The sequence below is a fragment of the Rhagoletis pomonella genome, unplaced genomic scaffold (assembly GCF_013731165.1).
Source record: "Rhagoletis pomonella isolate Grant_MI unplaced genomic scaffold, Rhpom_1.0 Rhpom_scaffold_00010, whole genome shotgun sequence".
Lineage (NCBI taxonomy): Eukaryota > Metazoa > Arthropoda > Insecta > Diptera > Tephritidae > Rhagoletis > Rhagoletis pomonella.
The window spans coordinates 4,262,146-4,280,330 of record NW_023458564.1 but is presented as its reverse complement, the minus strand read 5'-3'; the positions used below and the strand labels follow the sequence as shown (position 1 = coordinate 4,280,330).

At 33.3% G+C, this 18,185-nt stretch overlaps 1 protein-coding gene across 7 annotated transcripts in view; it reads right to left on the bottom strand.

Moving 5' to 3' along the window:
* The window catches only part of LOC118745953, a 79,381-nt gene that overhangs the window by 21,864 nt on the left and 39,332 nt on the right, over positions 1-18,185 (bottom strand). For 5 of the 7 annotated variants that reach the window (XM_036479630.1, XM_036479629.1, XM_036479631.1 and 2 more), the window contains 2 exons: positions 13,530-13,650; positions 12,921-13,006 (listed from right to left, as the gene is read on the bottom strand). In XM_036479630.1, the coding sequence (XP_036335523.1) occupies positions 13,552-13,650 (99 nt within the window). In that variant the 3' untranslated portion in view covers positions 12,921-13,006; positions 13,530-13,551. Of the gene's footprint in view, positions 1-6,278; positions 6,303-9,096; positions 9,216-11,944; positions 12,139-12,864; positions 13,007-13,529; positions 13,651-18,185 lie in introns of those variants that run through there. The other 2 variants (XM_036479626.1, XM_036479628.1) reach the window with 2 other exon arrangements.

Genomic DNA, 18,185 nt, shown 5'->3' with positions numbered 1-18,185 from the left:
CCGAAATATATATATTTTATTCAAAAAGACATTGACTTTTCAAATTGCCCTCGTATCCAATAGAAATTATATATATATCAACCGCCGAAGGTGATTTAACCAAGTGCATTATTTCCAAGAAATGTCAATTACAAAACGATTGTGGTAAGGTGATCTTAATTCTCTGCGTTTTAAGAGTTCCAAGGTCATAACTCAACCACTTGCAGGTGTACCTACTAGTGTCTTTTGTTATAAATTTATATATATATTTATTTGTTGAATTTTCTTATTATAACCTCATACATATTAAGCCTAACAACAACTATTAAAATTGTAACTGGCGGCCAAGAGGTAAACGGTATGGATAAATATTTGCCAGAGCTCAGGCTCGATCTCAGTTCGGCGCAACATCAACAAAAACGTGATAAAGCAAGCCCGCTCAAGAACACAAAATAAAAGCTGATATATGTACCATGAAATGTATCGGGGGGTTATACGGGTATTCAATACGCTCTATCTGCACTTTTCACAAAAATTAGATTCTGATATAAAAATCCATCTAACACTTAACTGTCATCAGTGATTTTAATGCTGACCTTTTATAACGCTTGACAGTCGAATTTACTGTTAAACTGCAAAGTTAGAATTAACATCAGTGATAACAGGTAAGTTCCAGATTGGTTCTAACATCACAAAGTAGTCGATATCCAGGCGCCGTTGAAAGCAATGCTCTAACAATAGAAATAAGGCAACCAAAGTAAAGACATATGCAAATACAGCTCTTATCCGCATGATAACCGGACACTATGCTGCTGTATCGATGCTCAACCGATGGCAAATGTCAGCGAGTTCTCACTACAAAAGCTGTATCCATGACAACTAGGAGAACTCAATTTACAACTTTCTTTGAAATCGAAGCGACTCAAACACTTGATCACACCAGTCTGGTAGAGATGGCAAAGGTGGCAGTCTTCGACCTCTTTAACTTAATTCATGCCTTGACATTTCTTTTTTGACCGTCACTTTTTCCACTTTTCACTTACTATGTCTAATTTTTTTTTTGCTTTTTCGACGGTAAGCATTGATGAAAACTGCGGTTTTCAGACCGGAATTACAAAATCTATTATATTTTAAGACTTCCGCCAAAATATTTCGGAAAAATATTAACATCTAGGTGAGCTAGACCGATTTGAAAGTACCTAAAAAAATCGCATTATTTTGATGCCCTTGATACAAATTTCAAACATAACTTCCAGGCTTAATAATACAGTCCATCTGGTTCCGTGTGTAGGGGTGCCTGGAAAAATGTCCATGTAGGATAAAAAAGCTCATCAGAAAAATATTTTTATCAAAATAAGAAAATGTTCTATCTCTCAATTTGACAGGAAATATTTTTAATTTATTTAAAACTATTAACAACTACCGCATCGATGCTACTAGCACGGTTACCAATTTTGAGAAAAGCGGAGTGATGACGCCCACTTTTTTATTGTGGTTATTTTAAAAATTTAATCTTTCTTTTTTGGCCCGGTTACTTATTTCGCAACACCCGAATTTTTAGTACCGGTTACCGGTTAGTCAGTCAGAAAACAACAGCCAAAATACGAAGTTCGGACACTTGCGCATAATTGAGTGAGGTATCAAACGAAATTCAGTTGTATGTACATACTTCGTGCTGTTCACATATTCTATAAAAATAATTCAATTTATCAATTTTTTTACGTTTGTTCTCTTGATGATTGGTGATCGCTTGGTGGTTCCAAGGTTACCAGATAATGACGACTCTCCAGAGACCATGCAACTCATCAAGTTAACCTTTCACGATTATTATATTTCCATTTTGGTATATTCCTTAATTAAATGTATGAGCACTGAAACTTTTTAGAATAACCAATTTTTAATAATTTATTATGAATAAACCAAAAAAATATTTGTTAAATTCATTTTTGCTCTTTGTATATTTAAAAATTGGTAACGGTTACTAAAAATTCGTACTTTTCTAAATTGATAACCGGTACAAAAAAGCGACTTCAATTTTGATTTTTTGGAAAAGATTTTTTTTTGCTTTTTCCAATCGGTCCAGCTCACATAATTCTGAGTATTTTTCTGAAATATTTTGGCGTAAGTCTCAAAATATAATAGATTCTATAATTGCGATGAAAAAATAACAGATTTTTTTATGAAGAGCGATGCACCCTAATATACACCATATATTTATGTTCTTCTTGCGTAAAAGAATCCATTTTTTCATTAGAATTAGCTTAGAGCAGTCCTCGTTTTCATTAGAGTTACAAAATAAAATCAAGTTGTCAATAAAACAGGCGATGATTGGCTGTCAACGAGTAAGTATAAAGTTTACTATGGATATATCGAAATTAACCTACGGAACGGAGGCTAATAAATTGATTTCCTCTGACCCAACTAGGAATGAATTGAGAGAGCTTTAATTGGTATGAATTCAGCTTTAGTAAGATTATAGATAACTCGATCAGATCATAGCGTAGAATACATTTTATCCGGCTACGACATGTTGCCCACCATTATAAGCTACAAACGAGTAGAAGTGCTTTATTATGTCCAGTTCTCGTCCTATATTTACATATGTTTATATGGGCATATTCGAAGATGGTTAATTGCATAAATATTACAAATTCCATTTAACAATCATTACTTAAGTATATTAGTATGTGCCCATTGATATTCAATGGATTCCTTTCCAATTTAAGCATCCTGTTTTTTGGGAGCATTATCTTCAAATATATATGATCATTTGCGTTAGGTACCAATTCTCTCGTATCCGTATGTTTCACGGCGTTTTGTATGCATTTAGCTTACGATAATTATTTGTTGCTTTCATACCTCAATGTGTGTAATCTAAAAATATATGTATGTATGCATAACTTTTATTCTAAAATTCTCTTACAAAAATATATTCGTATTTACTTATTTCATCTTGTGTTAACTATGCTTTCGATCCTGACGAGTGCGGAACATTCTCAATACAATTTTCACTTTCATATTTGTAGGAGGGTCTTGTTTTTCTTTCTTTCTTTCTTTCTAATCTAACATATTAATTATGTATGTATGTTTGTATTATGCTTGTTGTACATAGTAACTGTTACCTAGTTTAATCTACGCCTTTCAGTTTGAGACCATTTCTAATTGTGTGCTCAAATATATTTTATGCCATGTTCCGTTTAACTAATTCAAGCTGCTCAAGCTCACTCGCTTTGATAGCAAATTTCTGGCCAAATCAATAATCGATTACGATTATTCACACACTGCAGTATTGTTTTGAGTTTAGAATTTCTTTTTTTTTTTGCATGCATACATATACAAATATAATTATGCAATCGAATATTTTTGGTTTCTGTTTTGATGTGTTGGTGTTGACTTCATTGTTTGGTGTTACTGAATTATTGATTTTCTATTGAAAATTTAGCTTTTTGAAGAAATATTTTTAATTGTTTATATTTATATTGTTAACTGTTTATTTTGTTTATTAGTTAGTTGTTTAGTTTTATTTTTTTTTATATTTAACAAAACCGCCAGTGGAGTTTTTGTTTTTATTCAAAAAAGCGGAAGGGATTTATTGCGGGACTCGTAATTATGTGTGAGAGAGCACACGTTGAGGGAATCGAGCGACTGGCTTGCAGCAACAGCCGAATCTCAGGAATCGTCATCGGGCATGGGATGTATAGGATAGGAGAGGGTGTTATAGTACAGGATGCGTGCGATTGTTTTAAATCGTTTTGCATTTTTCTTTTTCATTTCATTTTGCAGTGACGACGTATGCGATTTCGTTAAACAAATTCAAGTACAAATAGTTTGAAATAATTGAGTGATAAAAATTCCGACGCGTTACCGTAAAATGCAATCGATTATTTAGTTGTGTTCCAGTTATAGTTATAATAAGTGAAAAATATATTTTAGTAGAAGAATTCGAATTTATATAATTTTTTTAAAAATTCAATGGTTAATTAGCATAAATGGATATAAGTTTATATATAGAAAATTACATAGAGTGAGTGGAAGAGTCAGTGAGAAGATGTGTGAAACGAATTTGGGTAAAGTATGTTGAGTGATTTTTAGCCAAAATGCCAAGATGATCATAAATGAGGGTTAACAATTTTTCGAAAATGATGAAAGGAGAAGAGAAAAAGAATGAAAGAATACAATATAAATATAAATAATTTAGTGTTTATTCGATTTTGAAAAAATATTATGTTTTTTTTTAAACAAAATTCTTTTATTTACATACATTTACAAACACATGATATTGTCGATCGACTTAAACATAAAGATAATAAAAAAGTGATTTTCATAATATCTAATTTTAATTTACAACGCGTACAGATGACGGAATAATACTTTACTAATTGGCAACTGTGACGATGATGAAGTGAGTGTTTTTACAAAACATTGAGTGAAAGGGACTACGCTATTAAACAAATCGAGTTAAGGAAAATATCGTCGGTGATACTGCAAAACGGTCTATGTCTATTAGTACTCTTGACACTCAGATGGTCTCTTACTGGCACCGGAATACATCTGCAAATCGTTGCACCCAAATAAACGAATGACAAAACTGTCTACCTTTGGCTGATGAAGACGAACGATTGCCAGAAGAGATCAGATACAGATAACAAATCAATTAAGCACCAGAGGTAATAAGTGACATAGAACGTTTTGCAGTATCACCGACGATATGTATGTTACATGTATTTAAGAAGTAACTTTTATTAAGAAAATTCTAGGAAAGGGAACGAAAAACAGATTTTGAGCGAGGGTGGTGATTGAAAAAAGTGTAATGTGAATCAGAAGAGAGCGGCTGCCAAGAGGAAGTTGAATACCTTTGTACAAAACATCAATATGCAAAGGCACCTCTACAAAATACATATGTAGATATATCCTGTTAATTATTTTAAGATTGAGTACAAAGTACACACATAAAAGAAAGAATATGTATTAAAAGAAAGAACAATCTTAGAGAAAAAGTTTACTTTCGGCATTTACGAATTTTCTCAAAAGATGTTTTTTTAATTTACTTCTTTGTTAGTTCCTAAAAACCTTTAACTATTTGTTATCTTGAAAACTCCTAGAACACTACTTGATCAATCATAACAAAATCAATCTAGTGACATTGAATTAGGGACACAACAGCTGATAAATCTCCTAGTTAAAATTTACAACTCCAGTGTTACGTATATAAGCAAATCTCACAAGTTGGTAAATTTTTCGACAAAAACGTTTTTTTTTTGACGAAAATGGTGGTCTCTTAAATTATTAAAATTGAAAAAATCGTTAATTTTCAAAAATTACAAAATAGCTGGGGCAGATATTCTAAACGCTGCCATTTCTTTAAATTTGGTGGCACACTCTTCAAAGTTCCCAGATATGTTGTATTTGATGCCAACGTCCATTGTCTCTAATATGCATATTCTATTTGAAAACTTCCCAAAGTTATTAAAAAAAAAAAAATTATGATTTTTTCGAGTTGAAATGAAAAAATTGGTAATTTCGGTACTTTTTCGGCTAAATAAACGTTTTAAGGCAAAATTTTCTAAATACTTGATTTATTTTTAACGTACTTGTTTCTGTTCTGGACCGCCATTGAATGAAATATATGCAAGGAGAATGGTTTAGCGGTTTTTTTCGGGCAAGAGAAGGAAGTGCAACTAAAAAAATAACTCTGAGATTTGCTCATATGTATGTATGTACATATATCGTCTCTTGGTGCGCAATACCTCGTATCCGCCAAATGCAATACCACGCTTTATTGCATATTTCAATTATACTATAATCCTATATTGATTAAGTTCAGTTATAAAATAACTCACAAGTTTAAAATAAGTTTTCTTTTTGCCCTTTTTTGAAATTTTCGGGCTATCCTAAACTTGGTATTGAATTTGGCGTATGCGAGCTATTGCACGCCAAGCGACGCATGTAATCCCTACTTGGCCACCTGCTGAGAAGATTAGATGAAAAGTGCTATTTGTGATTAACTAAACGTGTGTGAAATCAATAGACATAAGAATAAACATGCCAGATCTAGGTAATCAACAAAGGATACATGAAAATGTGGTACAAGAAAATTAAGCACAAAGAATGAGTCAGATTCATTGATACTAAACCGCAATGACACAGTTCCTGTTTTTGTTTTGGTTGATTGGTTAGTGAAGGAACACTTAGCCGGGTGAAACAATTAGTAATGATTGAAAAATCCACAATAACTCGGAAACATAAATTTAAAACCATAGGTAATTAGGGAAAGACAAGATACATGGAGGTATACTAACGTATTTCTTTACAATGTAAGACACCTGAAAATTTCAAAAAAAAAAGGTTTTGTGATTAATCGATTAAGAGGAAGCTCTACATAATTAAATAAGATACATGTTATGAATGGCTTTTAATACGAATTCATCAATTAAGTCTGCCAAAAATTTAAGATTTTATTATAAATATTAAAATAAGTTTCTGAAATACTGTGGAAGCAGCTGAAATAGATTTGATATATTCACATATCAGTCAAGTATGATGATAACTGGCAAATAGGCCATCTCTTGCTCTTGCCCCTCGGGAGGCAATGGCAAGCCCCGAGTGTATTTCCGTTTGCCGTTCGGAGGCGCCGTAACATTGTGTTATAGTTTATATCAACACGCACACCACAAATTGGAGATGAAGTTCTAAAAACCATTTTTAGTAAATAAATCAGTGCATTAATGTTTGAGATATCGGTGCAAACAAAATTGATCGGCAGTTTCAAAAACCTGTGCTCAAAGCCTCAGATTTAAAAAAAAAAAAAAAAAAAAACATTTAGAAAAATTGCAGAAAAGGGCGCCAGATCTCCATCTTGTGATGAAAATAAGATCCACGAATACCTTTTCACAGCGCCACAAAACGTACTGGAAAGACGATGAGTCCTATTTTTGGGGATACGTTACACTTAGCCTAATCTTAACAGGTCACATAGCATGATTTCAGGGATAGACTAAAGAAAATTGCAACAAGGCGATAAAGAAGCGTAAGTTCCGGCGAAATAATATTTAATTTTATATTTTTTCAGGTAGCGATTTCACTACGGAAACAATTGTACACCTATTCGTTTGGGCGAAGGCTAAAGTGTATACATAAATCATGCTGAAGATCATCTTGAAATCCAATAAGACCATCTTAGGGGAAAATAATGTTTTTTTTCTTTGGTTGTCTAAGGGCTGTTTTCGCAAGTAGCCTGTAACTTTAAAGCTCACTTTATATTTAAAGGTTGCATTAAAATTTATGATTGTGTCTAAAGTAAAGCATTTTATTATCGGTTTTAAATTGGTTTACAACCAGGAAACATACATACGTCAAAAACCGATAATAGAAATGCTTAAGTTTAGACATAGCTTCGTCTTTATTCCAACCTTTAAATATAAAGTGACTAGTCCCGGGATTTAGATATTCATTACTTTTCAACAACTTAAATCGAAAAAATTGCTTCTATCTCTCCTACCATAAAATAAATAATAATTAAATGGGTTTGAAAACTCCTTTTTTATTTAAAGTGGCGTTTTAATTTGTTCTCTCTGACGTCAGGATTTATTTTAAAGTACTTTGAAATTTCAAACTTCGAAACTTATTTAAAAAATTCAATGCAATGTAGAATAAAAATATAGGTACCAAATGAAAGAGGAAATTTCTTTAGAATTTAAAAAAATTAAAATTTTTTGGAATGCTGATAAAGTTAGAAGGATGAAATTCGAGGGTATTATTTATATAAGTCCTTAACATATAATTATTTCAAAAACAAATTTCAAGGATACAATTTTAAAAGAACATTTTAAATACTTACCAGTCATTATGCACCAAAAAATTTTATCTGATTAAATTCTACAGAATTTCCTCTTTAATTTGATACCCATACTTCTTCTCTAAGCGCATTTCACTGAATTTTTTTAAACCATTTTTTAATTCCTGACGTCAGAGTGAAAAACTAAAAACGCAATTTTACTATATTTACAATTTACTATCGCACGGTTTTATATGTATAATTAGCTAGACATTTATAAAAAAATATTAATTATTGAATACAAAAAAAAAAATTAATATAGCCAATACTGGTCAAGAAAAGGAGTTTCTATTATTTTCATCAGTAAAATTACAAATCCGGAAAATTTTCGGGACCTTAAAATAGCGCGGGATCCCGGGACCCCGGGATTGACATTCCTAGTACCTACTTTTCCATCACTGGTTCTTAGATCAGCGATGTGTTAATGAATGGGATTTGAGATTTTTTACACATTTTTAATAAGATGGTCTATTTGCCATTTCGGCGTCTCAAAGTTGAGTTCCACAGTATTACATTGAACCGTGTGAATGAGTTGGCATGAATAATTCGAAATTCTTGAAACAATGAACTTTACGAATTGTGAAAATGAAAGCTTGTAGGGATAAGGCAATAACTACTGTACCAATCATGATTTCAGTTAATTATAAAGCAAATAAACATATCAATACGCATGTATCTAAAATATTTCATATACTTCAAAGAAATGACAATGATTCAATGAACAACTCAAGATTGCAAGTAACTACCGCTTATTGTTATTAATTAAATTAGTTTATTTTTGATTAGTATTTAGTATTGAAAAATTGTTAAAGCTTGCCACTTTTGAAAGGGACACTTTCAATTTAGCTCTTCAATTTCCCAATACATTTATACCGAACAATATTTTATAAACTTCCAATTCACTTGCTCTCTTTTTTTTAAATCAACTAAAGGTTTTGCAAATTCTTTGTTTTCATTGATTTATTTTTTAACACTAATTTTTAACTCAATGGTTTTTTTTTAATTCCATTTTGTTAATTCTGCACTGAACCTTGTCGGACATACGTAAAATCAAAGCAAACATCGACTGCATTTTGGAATTCTGCTGCCACCAGTCGGCATAAACATGCGCATACATACATATATGCACCAATAATTGAACAAGTGCAGGCTCTATATACACAAACACACATTCGTAAAAGCATATGCCTATGCGAGTGGCTCAGATAATCCTGAATGCATTTGACACACAGTTCGCTTTGTTTGTAGTTGTCGGCCTTGCTAATCCGCATGAGAATACTTACACAACATTCTCGGAATTGTTTTGCATCGATTGGTGAAGTGAAATTAAGACCCCACGTATCATTGGTCATCGGATCCTTCCAGTACACAAAGCATTCTGATGCTTGGCCAATGCGAGTTCCTAAAACAAAATTAGATACATATATGTATAAATAAATATTTCAACTTAACAAGCACTGGTACATATAATGTTAAGTTATACCTACAAATCTAAAAAGTTCGTAAATTAAAATTCGGAATTAAAGTGGATAATCAACTACATATCGACGTCTGAGTGGAAGATCGACCTATCTCGGCAGCCAGTTCGAAAACGCCTTATCTCAGGAAACTTTTCAAAAACGGCCTATTTCAGAATTTGATTGAATAATACCCAATCTCAGAATTCGGTTCGAAAACGCCCGAGAACTGTGATGCTCTGCATATATATTAAGGGATATGCAAATTTCGTCAATAAATCTTTTTTGCCTGATAAATGGATACCAGTATTATTTCCACAGACACTATGTGAACTAAAATAAATTTAGAAAACGAGTTTAAAAAAATTTTGTCAAATGAAAAAACTTTTTTACACAGAAGTTGGGAACTCCAGATTTTGGAAAGTCTTAAAACTAAAAGTTTCTAAATTACTTGTCCAGACCTACGTAAGAACTCTACTCGATCATTTGCAAGGTTACACCATGTATGAATACCGAATATTAATTCTGCGAAAATAATGCGAAGAACACAAAGAAAATATTCGAGTGGTTAGAGGTGCATACTTCTACTCAGTAGAATCTAAAGCTTGAGCCCAGGTCTGAGGAACACCCAAAAATTTTAGATACAATTTTTACTAACAGCGAAGCCTTTGATAGGCAATGGCAACTATGCGAGTACTTTTTTTTTTGTATTTGGAGTCAGACAGTGGGTCCCTTTTGTCTCGGAACCACACTTTGCTAAGAAATTGACAAACCTGTTTAAGGAACTAGCAGAGCCCTCTTTTTACAAAAAAAACACACTCTGCAAGTCTCTCAGCATGCCCCAGCTAGTAAAAAGTACTTCAGCTCGGCTCGCATGGATGGACAGCGAAGATAAGGCTAGAAGGACAAGTGTAGGATAAGTGTAGAAGGACAAATTAAGACTAATGGAAAGATGGACCATAGATAAAGGCCTGGGTGCTACCTCGGACAAATCTAAATAAATATCTAGGCGTAGTGCTGGAAAAATAGCTTAACTGGGCACAAAATTTACAAGAACGCGTTAAAAAGCAACGTTAGCCCTCTACAGCTGTAAGGAGATAATTATACGTTGTTGGGGGCTGTCCCCAAACATAATACATTGGCTCAACACGGCGGTTATTACTCTACGGGATATTCTTATGGTGTCCAAGTCTCGGCAAGAAATCTACAATTGAAGCACTTCAAAAAGTGCAGAGAACTGCGATGCTCTGCATCTGCGGGGCTCTACGCACACCTCCAACGGAGGCAATGTGCGTCTTACTCACTATTCTGCCAATCAGCATTGCTGGAAAACAGTTAGCAGGGTGCACCGCCCTGAGGCTGCGGAAACTATCCGGCTGGATAGACACTCATGATGGCCACACTGCAATCTTAAAGCGCATAGATATACCGGGCACGGATTACGCTGTACTAAGTCTAAACTTCACAAAGAGGTATAGGGCTTCTTTTCCATATAGATTTTTGGTCACGAGGGGCTACTGATGTTAAGGAATGACTCCACGTCTAAACCGATGGTTCTAAACTAGAGGGCAAGGAAGGGGGGTGGCTAATCAGCCCGACTGTGGCTGGAAAAATTGTTTCGCCTACCCGACTATTGCAGCGTCTTTCAGACTGAGGTCGCTCCGATACAGGAGACGATAGAACACTTAGGTGCAGGAGAAGCAATACGTAACAATATCTCTATCGTCTCTGACAGTGAGACGGCAATTAAAGCGCTTGACTCGGTCACATACAGTTCAAGAACAGTAGCGGGCTGCCGCGAAGCTCTGAGCGAGATGGTTGAGCAGTACGCTCTTCACCTGGTATGTGTGCCGGGGCACCAAAACTTACCAGGCAATGAAAAGGCGGACAAACTTGCAAGAGAGGGCACATCAGTTCCACGCCTACTATCTGCAAGCTCATTCTAAGGGATTTATCTCTCAAACAAGCGAAGGACAGGCGGGATAGTCTCACAACTTGCAGCAACATAAATCTTATGTGGCCAAAATGGAAGAAGAAGCGGTCGAAAGGTCTAGCCCTGCTGAGCAGATGGGACTTAGTAACAACCGTGGGCCTGCTAACACGCCATGCTGCCATTGGAAGGCACGCGGAGGGGCTAGGGATCCCCCACAGTGACTTCTTCAAAAGGTCCTTGGGCTCAGAATTCTTCGACGGTTTAACCAACATAACCGAAATCAGAATATGTGTAGCAATTCTTGAGTTTCGCAGATTCCACACAACGGTAGAAAGATTCTAACGTCCCGCGTTGTATCAGAACGGGTCCAAATTTTTAAGGGCCTAGGTGTGCTAGTGGGATTACTGGTAGCCACTTCAACCTAAGCTAACCTAACCATGTATGCAATTATTTTTGTCAAGAGCATACACATGTCTATATATAACCTAGGACGAGATTTTACTTTTTGCTAAGATTTTTATCATATTTGTCCTAAGCCTGATGCTTAAGTACGGCCGATACGATTCAAGTAAATACATTAATGTTTTTGATGTTTAAGTTTTCAATCAAATCATGTTCCATTACTTACTTGGTATTGAAATAAAAATAGTTTTATCGAATTGATTTGTATGATGGCATTGGAACAACAATATTCTAAAATACTAAAAAAAAAAATATTTAAAAAAAAACTCTCTCACTCACCTGGCTGAACGAGTCGTACGTCCAATATTTTATCGACCTGACTATTGTAGGCCGTTATATGAAATACGCATTCGGGAGAATCCTGGATGCAGGTTATGTTAACAGGAACCAAATCTTCAGATACTTGCTGCCACTTAACGGTACCGGCGCCACTTGCCGAAACATGAAATACTTCAGCCCACAACCTGAATGAACTGGCGCAGATTAGCCACATTCATTGTAAATATGTGTGCGTATGTGATTATGGAGTTATTTAGCAAGATTTTTTTTTTTGTGTAAATAGAATATAATAACGGTTAATGATTGCAATTTGCAATATTCACAAATATTTGTACATAAAATGTGAAAACGAAGTACGAAAAGTTCGAAAGGAAAAACAGGATGTTTTAGTTGTTATTGTACATTTGTTGGTTTTGTAATCGATTGATTGGCATTGGTTTTTTGGTGGTTGAATAATTCGTTAATTGAATTCATTTTTATTTTTTAGCAAGTTTTGTCATGACGAAAATTTTGGTGACAGTTTTTAGTGGATTTAAATTTTTGATTTGTTTTTTTTTCGTGTGAATGTTGAAGTCGAGGAATAAGTTTATTATAGTTGAAACATTTTTATATTTTTAATATTCATATTGTTGTATAGGTTTGTTTGTTGTTTGGTCGATTGGTGGTGTTGATTAGTTGGTTGGTTATGGAACGTTGGACGTTGGTAAAGAGAAGAGGAGACCACAGGAAAAATAAATCGGCGTAAAGAAAAAGAGACAAAAGAAAAATAAAACGGAAATTAATTTTGGTTTCACAATTTATTTTTTTTTAATCTTATTTTCAAAAGTGTTAAAAGTATAAACGAAATATAAAGTTTAGAAACCGTTTCTATTCTTTCCACATTTGTTTACACATTTGCCAATTTATTTTGGATAGCTTACCTTAATAAATGCCCGTCACGCCGACGTGACGTCTGCCATGGAGAGTCCTCGTAGCGATACGCTTTGCGCATCAATGGCGCACAGGAGCAGCTCAACTTGTTACCCATGGCGCAGCTCGCACAACCACCCTGACCTCCTGCAGCTGAAATATGAAATTTCAGTAAATATTTGCATGCTCGCAGTTATAACAGAAATATTTATCCGATTCATAAAAGTGCACTTTTTGTGTTGGCCGCTGGAAAAGCAGAATTAATCTGGAGCTAAGTAAGTCCATTTATTTTTTTTTTTTTTTGAAAAGAGAAAAGGATTGTTCTCATAGAGGCGTAGCTTATTTATTCAGCCATACGATTCTCCAGAAATTAACGTTATGGGGAAATTTGGTTTTAAATATATATTTTAAAATACAACCCATGGCCAATGGATAAATTAAATTTTGATAACCGAACATCCGTCTTTTTTTAATATTTTTCTTCTCAACTGGTATTGAACGAGTATAGGCTAAAAAATGGGCCACTAATAAAAGGCCTCCTTAAAAAATGGTGTAAAAAAATTTAGCTCCGATAAGGTATTTTGTAAAATTTTCTTTCATGTCCGCTCATTAAATGATTTAATGAATATTTCTGTGTTATTACTTACAGCATTTTTATTTTCTTTCATATAATTACCTTTACCAGAGGCACCCCGATGTCACCACATTCCGCTTACATCTGCTTGAGAAAGCGCTTGACCGCGATTTAAGGACTGCGAACGTTGGTTGTGACGATGAGCGTGATAACGACTACCGCGCTGCAAAGACAAAAGTTTTTTTTTTAATTTAGACAACATGTTTATTGTGTATGTTTTATTTAGATCTATAGAATATTCTCTTGTAAAGATGGCCATTTTTTTTAAATGTGTGTATTCCATTCTTAACTTAAATCTTTTGTTTGACTTGAGATGATTTTTTAACTCTTTATTTGACTTAACAATTTAATTTAATTAGTCTTTTAAACAGGTGGCAACACTCTTTAAAAATATTTTCTAAACAAAGCGTTCTTATAGCTTTTTTGATTGACATCCATAGAAGTACTTTCTTCGTCGAATCAACGAGCTGACTACGTGTGTTGTTTACGTATACAAAAATATGAAGGTACTTCCAGGGTTAAAGAATATTTTCTAAATTAATCTTTGAACCCCTTTCGTTTCACACCCACAACGTTGTAATACTTTATTTAACTTATGTATTAATTGACATTTACTTTTCAAAGAGGTGGCAACCTTCTTAAAAATATTTTCGGAATATATCGTTTTGGAGCCCCTTTTCGTTTTTCATCTACACTGTTGTAATATTTATTTTTTAACATATTAATTAATTAATTTTAACTTTCAAAATGGTGGTAACTATCTTCAAAAAATTTCATATATGTTAATCCAAGTTATAACCTATTTGTGTGCCAAATTTCGTTAAAATATACACTCACACGTTTACTCAGTCACACACCTTATTTCTTCTGTCTGGGACAAAAAAGAGAGCCTGCTTTTTGGAGCAGATATATTTTACGTAAACTCAGTGAATTTATTTCACTTTTCTCTATGAACTTGTTGTCTTGAAATAAAAGAAAGAACCACACACACTAACAAAGCAAAAACTTTTACAGAAATTATTGCTTTACTATAAAAAAATACGGAACTCCTCTGTCACGGGTGGGGCAACGTTTGTCACTGGTGGGGCACGTACGAACTTTTGTATGAAAAGGAGCTTTTAGTGTGGTCCATATTGAAGATTATCTATTAAAAAATATAAGAAGACTAGTAGTAAATAGTAGAGCTTCAATTCACTAACTTTTTATCTTAGGATAATGCATTTTATATGGAAGAAAGTTCCTAGCACCGTCAGGAAAAAAAAATATTATAATAAAAATCAACGCGATCTCCTGTCGTCTTGAAATTTTCACTTTTATCTAATTAAATTTAATGGGCTATGAAATTGCATACCTAGAATTTTTCTAAAAGTTCCGAATAAAAAATTTTAAATTTTAGCGTGTAATTGTTAAAGTTTTTCCAATTTTTATACTTTTTTACAAAGTTATACTTTTAAAATATTGCCGAAATTTCAAGAAATCGAATTTGAACACTTTCTTCTCTAGAAATAAATACACTGAAATGGGCTTCTACACCGATTCTCAATCGATTCGAAGTATTATTTTTCACTTTATCGTTTAAGACTTAAAGAAAATTAAAAAAAAAAAAAATCACGCATCAATTAATTTAAGATCATGATCATATAACGGTTTTGAAAATTTTTCCGATTTTACATTCCAAAAATGTTTTACAAATGGAAAATTTCAAATAAAAGATGGTCCAATCGGCCCATTTGAACAAAGTTGTGGGCATTAAAAAAGCAACGCTTTTTTTCAAATTCAATATCTCGAAAACGGCTGGACAAAAAAAAGTTGTAAAGAATAAGCGAGGCCTCTATCAATTGGTACTATACTTTGGGCTGGAATGCCCCACGTGAATTTTTTCCTTTAAATTTAAAAATTTCTCAGAAATATATCCCAGACTTTTATGCACTTTACATTTCCTTCTTCATATGTTTGTATGTGCTATATGTATGTCTATAGAAAATAGTGCGAGCAGTATTTCTTGCAGCTTTCAATTTGTTTTAATGCCTTTTGTCTAAAGAAATTCGAATGAAGTAGTTCTACCATTTGTTAGCTTAAGTGCCCCGTCGTTGTTATCTTTGCAATTTTTCATTGTTACCAGAATTGTTTTTTTTTGTCTTCATAGTGGTATAAATTAATGTCTTCCTTACATGTTTGCTACTCGTTCTTCGAGGCTTTTATGCGTCTCCTTAACTTAAACTTGCATTTGTAAGTATGCAGGCAAGCAGTTAACTATTTACATACGCATGTAAGTAGTTGCAGGAAGCCCATCATTTGAAAAGGAATTTTTAAAATATTCAAAACTTTTTGTTTAAAATTCATTAGAATATGTCAGACTCGCACACTATTTTGTAGAATTTGATGTGAGTTATCTGACCTAAGATAGTTTAGGCTATTTGTAAGAAGAGAAATGTGATGATTTTTTGAACAGATAGGTTTATAATAAAATTCGGAAGTCTTATTAGTTTTAGAGACAAAGAACAGGGGCTTGCTGATATCACTAACGGCATTGTTATCATAAAAACTTTAAAATTTTAAATATGAAATATGAAGTCTTGCTTCTAGAGCTTAAAAATATATTTCTAATGCGAAAACATCAATTACTTATGAAAATTGCAATAATATGCTGGTAAAAGCTTAAAAAACGTTCGTACATTATGTGTATGCATTAGGATGGTCCAAAAATGCATGTGAAAAAGTAAAGTTGGAACTTTAATGCTCTCACCCCCTAGGAATGCTCTATACCGTAAAAAATATACCTCTATTTTTTTATTTTGAAATCAAAAAAATATTTAGGGGTCGCTCAAAGCGCTCAAAGCTTTCCATGTATTTTGCTATATGGGGAAAAAACAAATTTTCGTACAGATGGTATGGAATTCTTTAAAATTAATATTTTCGGTCGGAAAACTCTATTGCTCTTCAGGAGACTCGCAATAATAATGCCCAATTTTTTATTTATCCTAATAAGCTTACACTCAATTCAATGTTCATCCATGTGAGTATATACATAAGTATGTACGTTTTTCAGCACTTCAATACATACGTATGTACATACATTATGCACATAATTGCATACGTCCGCGCATAAACACATACATACATATATGTATGTTTGTATATTTACTCGCCAACTATAAATTAATTTCTTTGTTTAATCTCTTCAACTTATGGTGGCAATTTATAACATTAGAAGGAAAGTTCGAACGCAGCAGCCACATTATTCTTACTTTGTCAGTTGAAACAAAAGCGCCAACGGCTAGAATAACATAATCAATGGTGAACGAAAGAGCGAGAGAGAGAAAGAGAGAGAGAGAGGAAATGTCGAGAAGATTATCGATTTCATTTTCAATGTTGTTGCAGCTTTAAAAAGTTTATCCAAAGTGCAGTCAACGCTTGAACAGTATTTATTAGTTTAGAAAACAATCTCTACAACAACAGCAAACAATTAAACCGCAACCAAAGTGTCAACTTCAATCAAGTACTTTCGAAAGCCTTACATAAAAGAAAGTAGGAAAGAGGTGGTGAGGAAGGACCAACAGCGGCGGGGTTGCAACAGAGCGCTAAGGCCAAAAGGAATAGGAAGCAGTATGAGGAGTGAAATATGTTTATGTATACATATGCTGTTAGTGATATGTAGTTTTTGTTCAATTGTATGTAAGTTGATTATTATCAGGACATACATACATATATATCACATACTTAAGCATGTAAATTAGGGTCGTCCAAAAAAACCTAATTTCGGAATTGTAATGCGCTCACTCCTTAGGATTTTTTGTATCGAAAAAATAAACCTCTATTTTTTTGTTTCGAAGTCAAAAAATATTTAGAGGTCGCTCAAAGCGCTCAAAATTTTCAATGTATTTTATATGGGAAAAACAACTTTTCGTAGAAATAGTATAGAGTTCTTGAAAATCAATATTTTTCGATCGGAAAACTCTGGTTTTCTTCAGGAGACTTGCACTTTTTATTGGTCCCGCCATTGTATTTCTGGAATTTTCGGCGGCCTATAAAATGTAGTTACTGTGAAAAATGGTTAAATAAACAATTGGTTGGTTTTAGCGACCTCTAAATATTTTTTGATTTCAAAATAAAAATTAGGGGTATTTTTCGGTATAGAACATTCCTAGGGGGTGAGAGCATAAAAATGCCGATTTTACTTTTTACATGAATTTTAGGACCACCCTAATGTACATACATACATACATACATACATATGTATACAGAAGCAGCCCAACAAGCATACAATAATGCACGAATGAATGAATGACGAAGGAAATTTCGAGCAAGAATCGAAAATAATAATTATTTTTAAACTTTTAATGGAAAAAATTAAAAGCTCTCAAATATCTGTTACGATTTAGCAATTTTTGAGCGATATCTATAAAATTATAATTAATAATTAAATTTCTATTTTTTTATTCATCGCTTAAAATATATAACCACCTGTTTTAAAACCTAGTTTCAACTTGAATTAAGCGAATTATATTACTTAAATATGTATCACATGTAAAGTATTTGTGTCGTAAAAGTCTCACGCAATATAAGTGGTAGGTGAAAAAACTAATCCGAGGTTTTGGTTTTAAAATATTTTGAACAGGGTTGCCACCTGCATGAAAAGTCGAATTTAATTAAAGTGTACATGCATACATACATTACAGGATGGTAAGAAATCGTCAG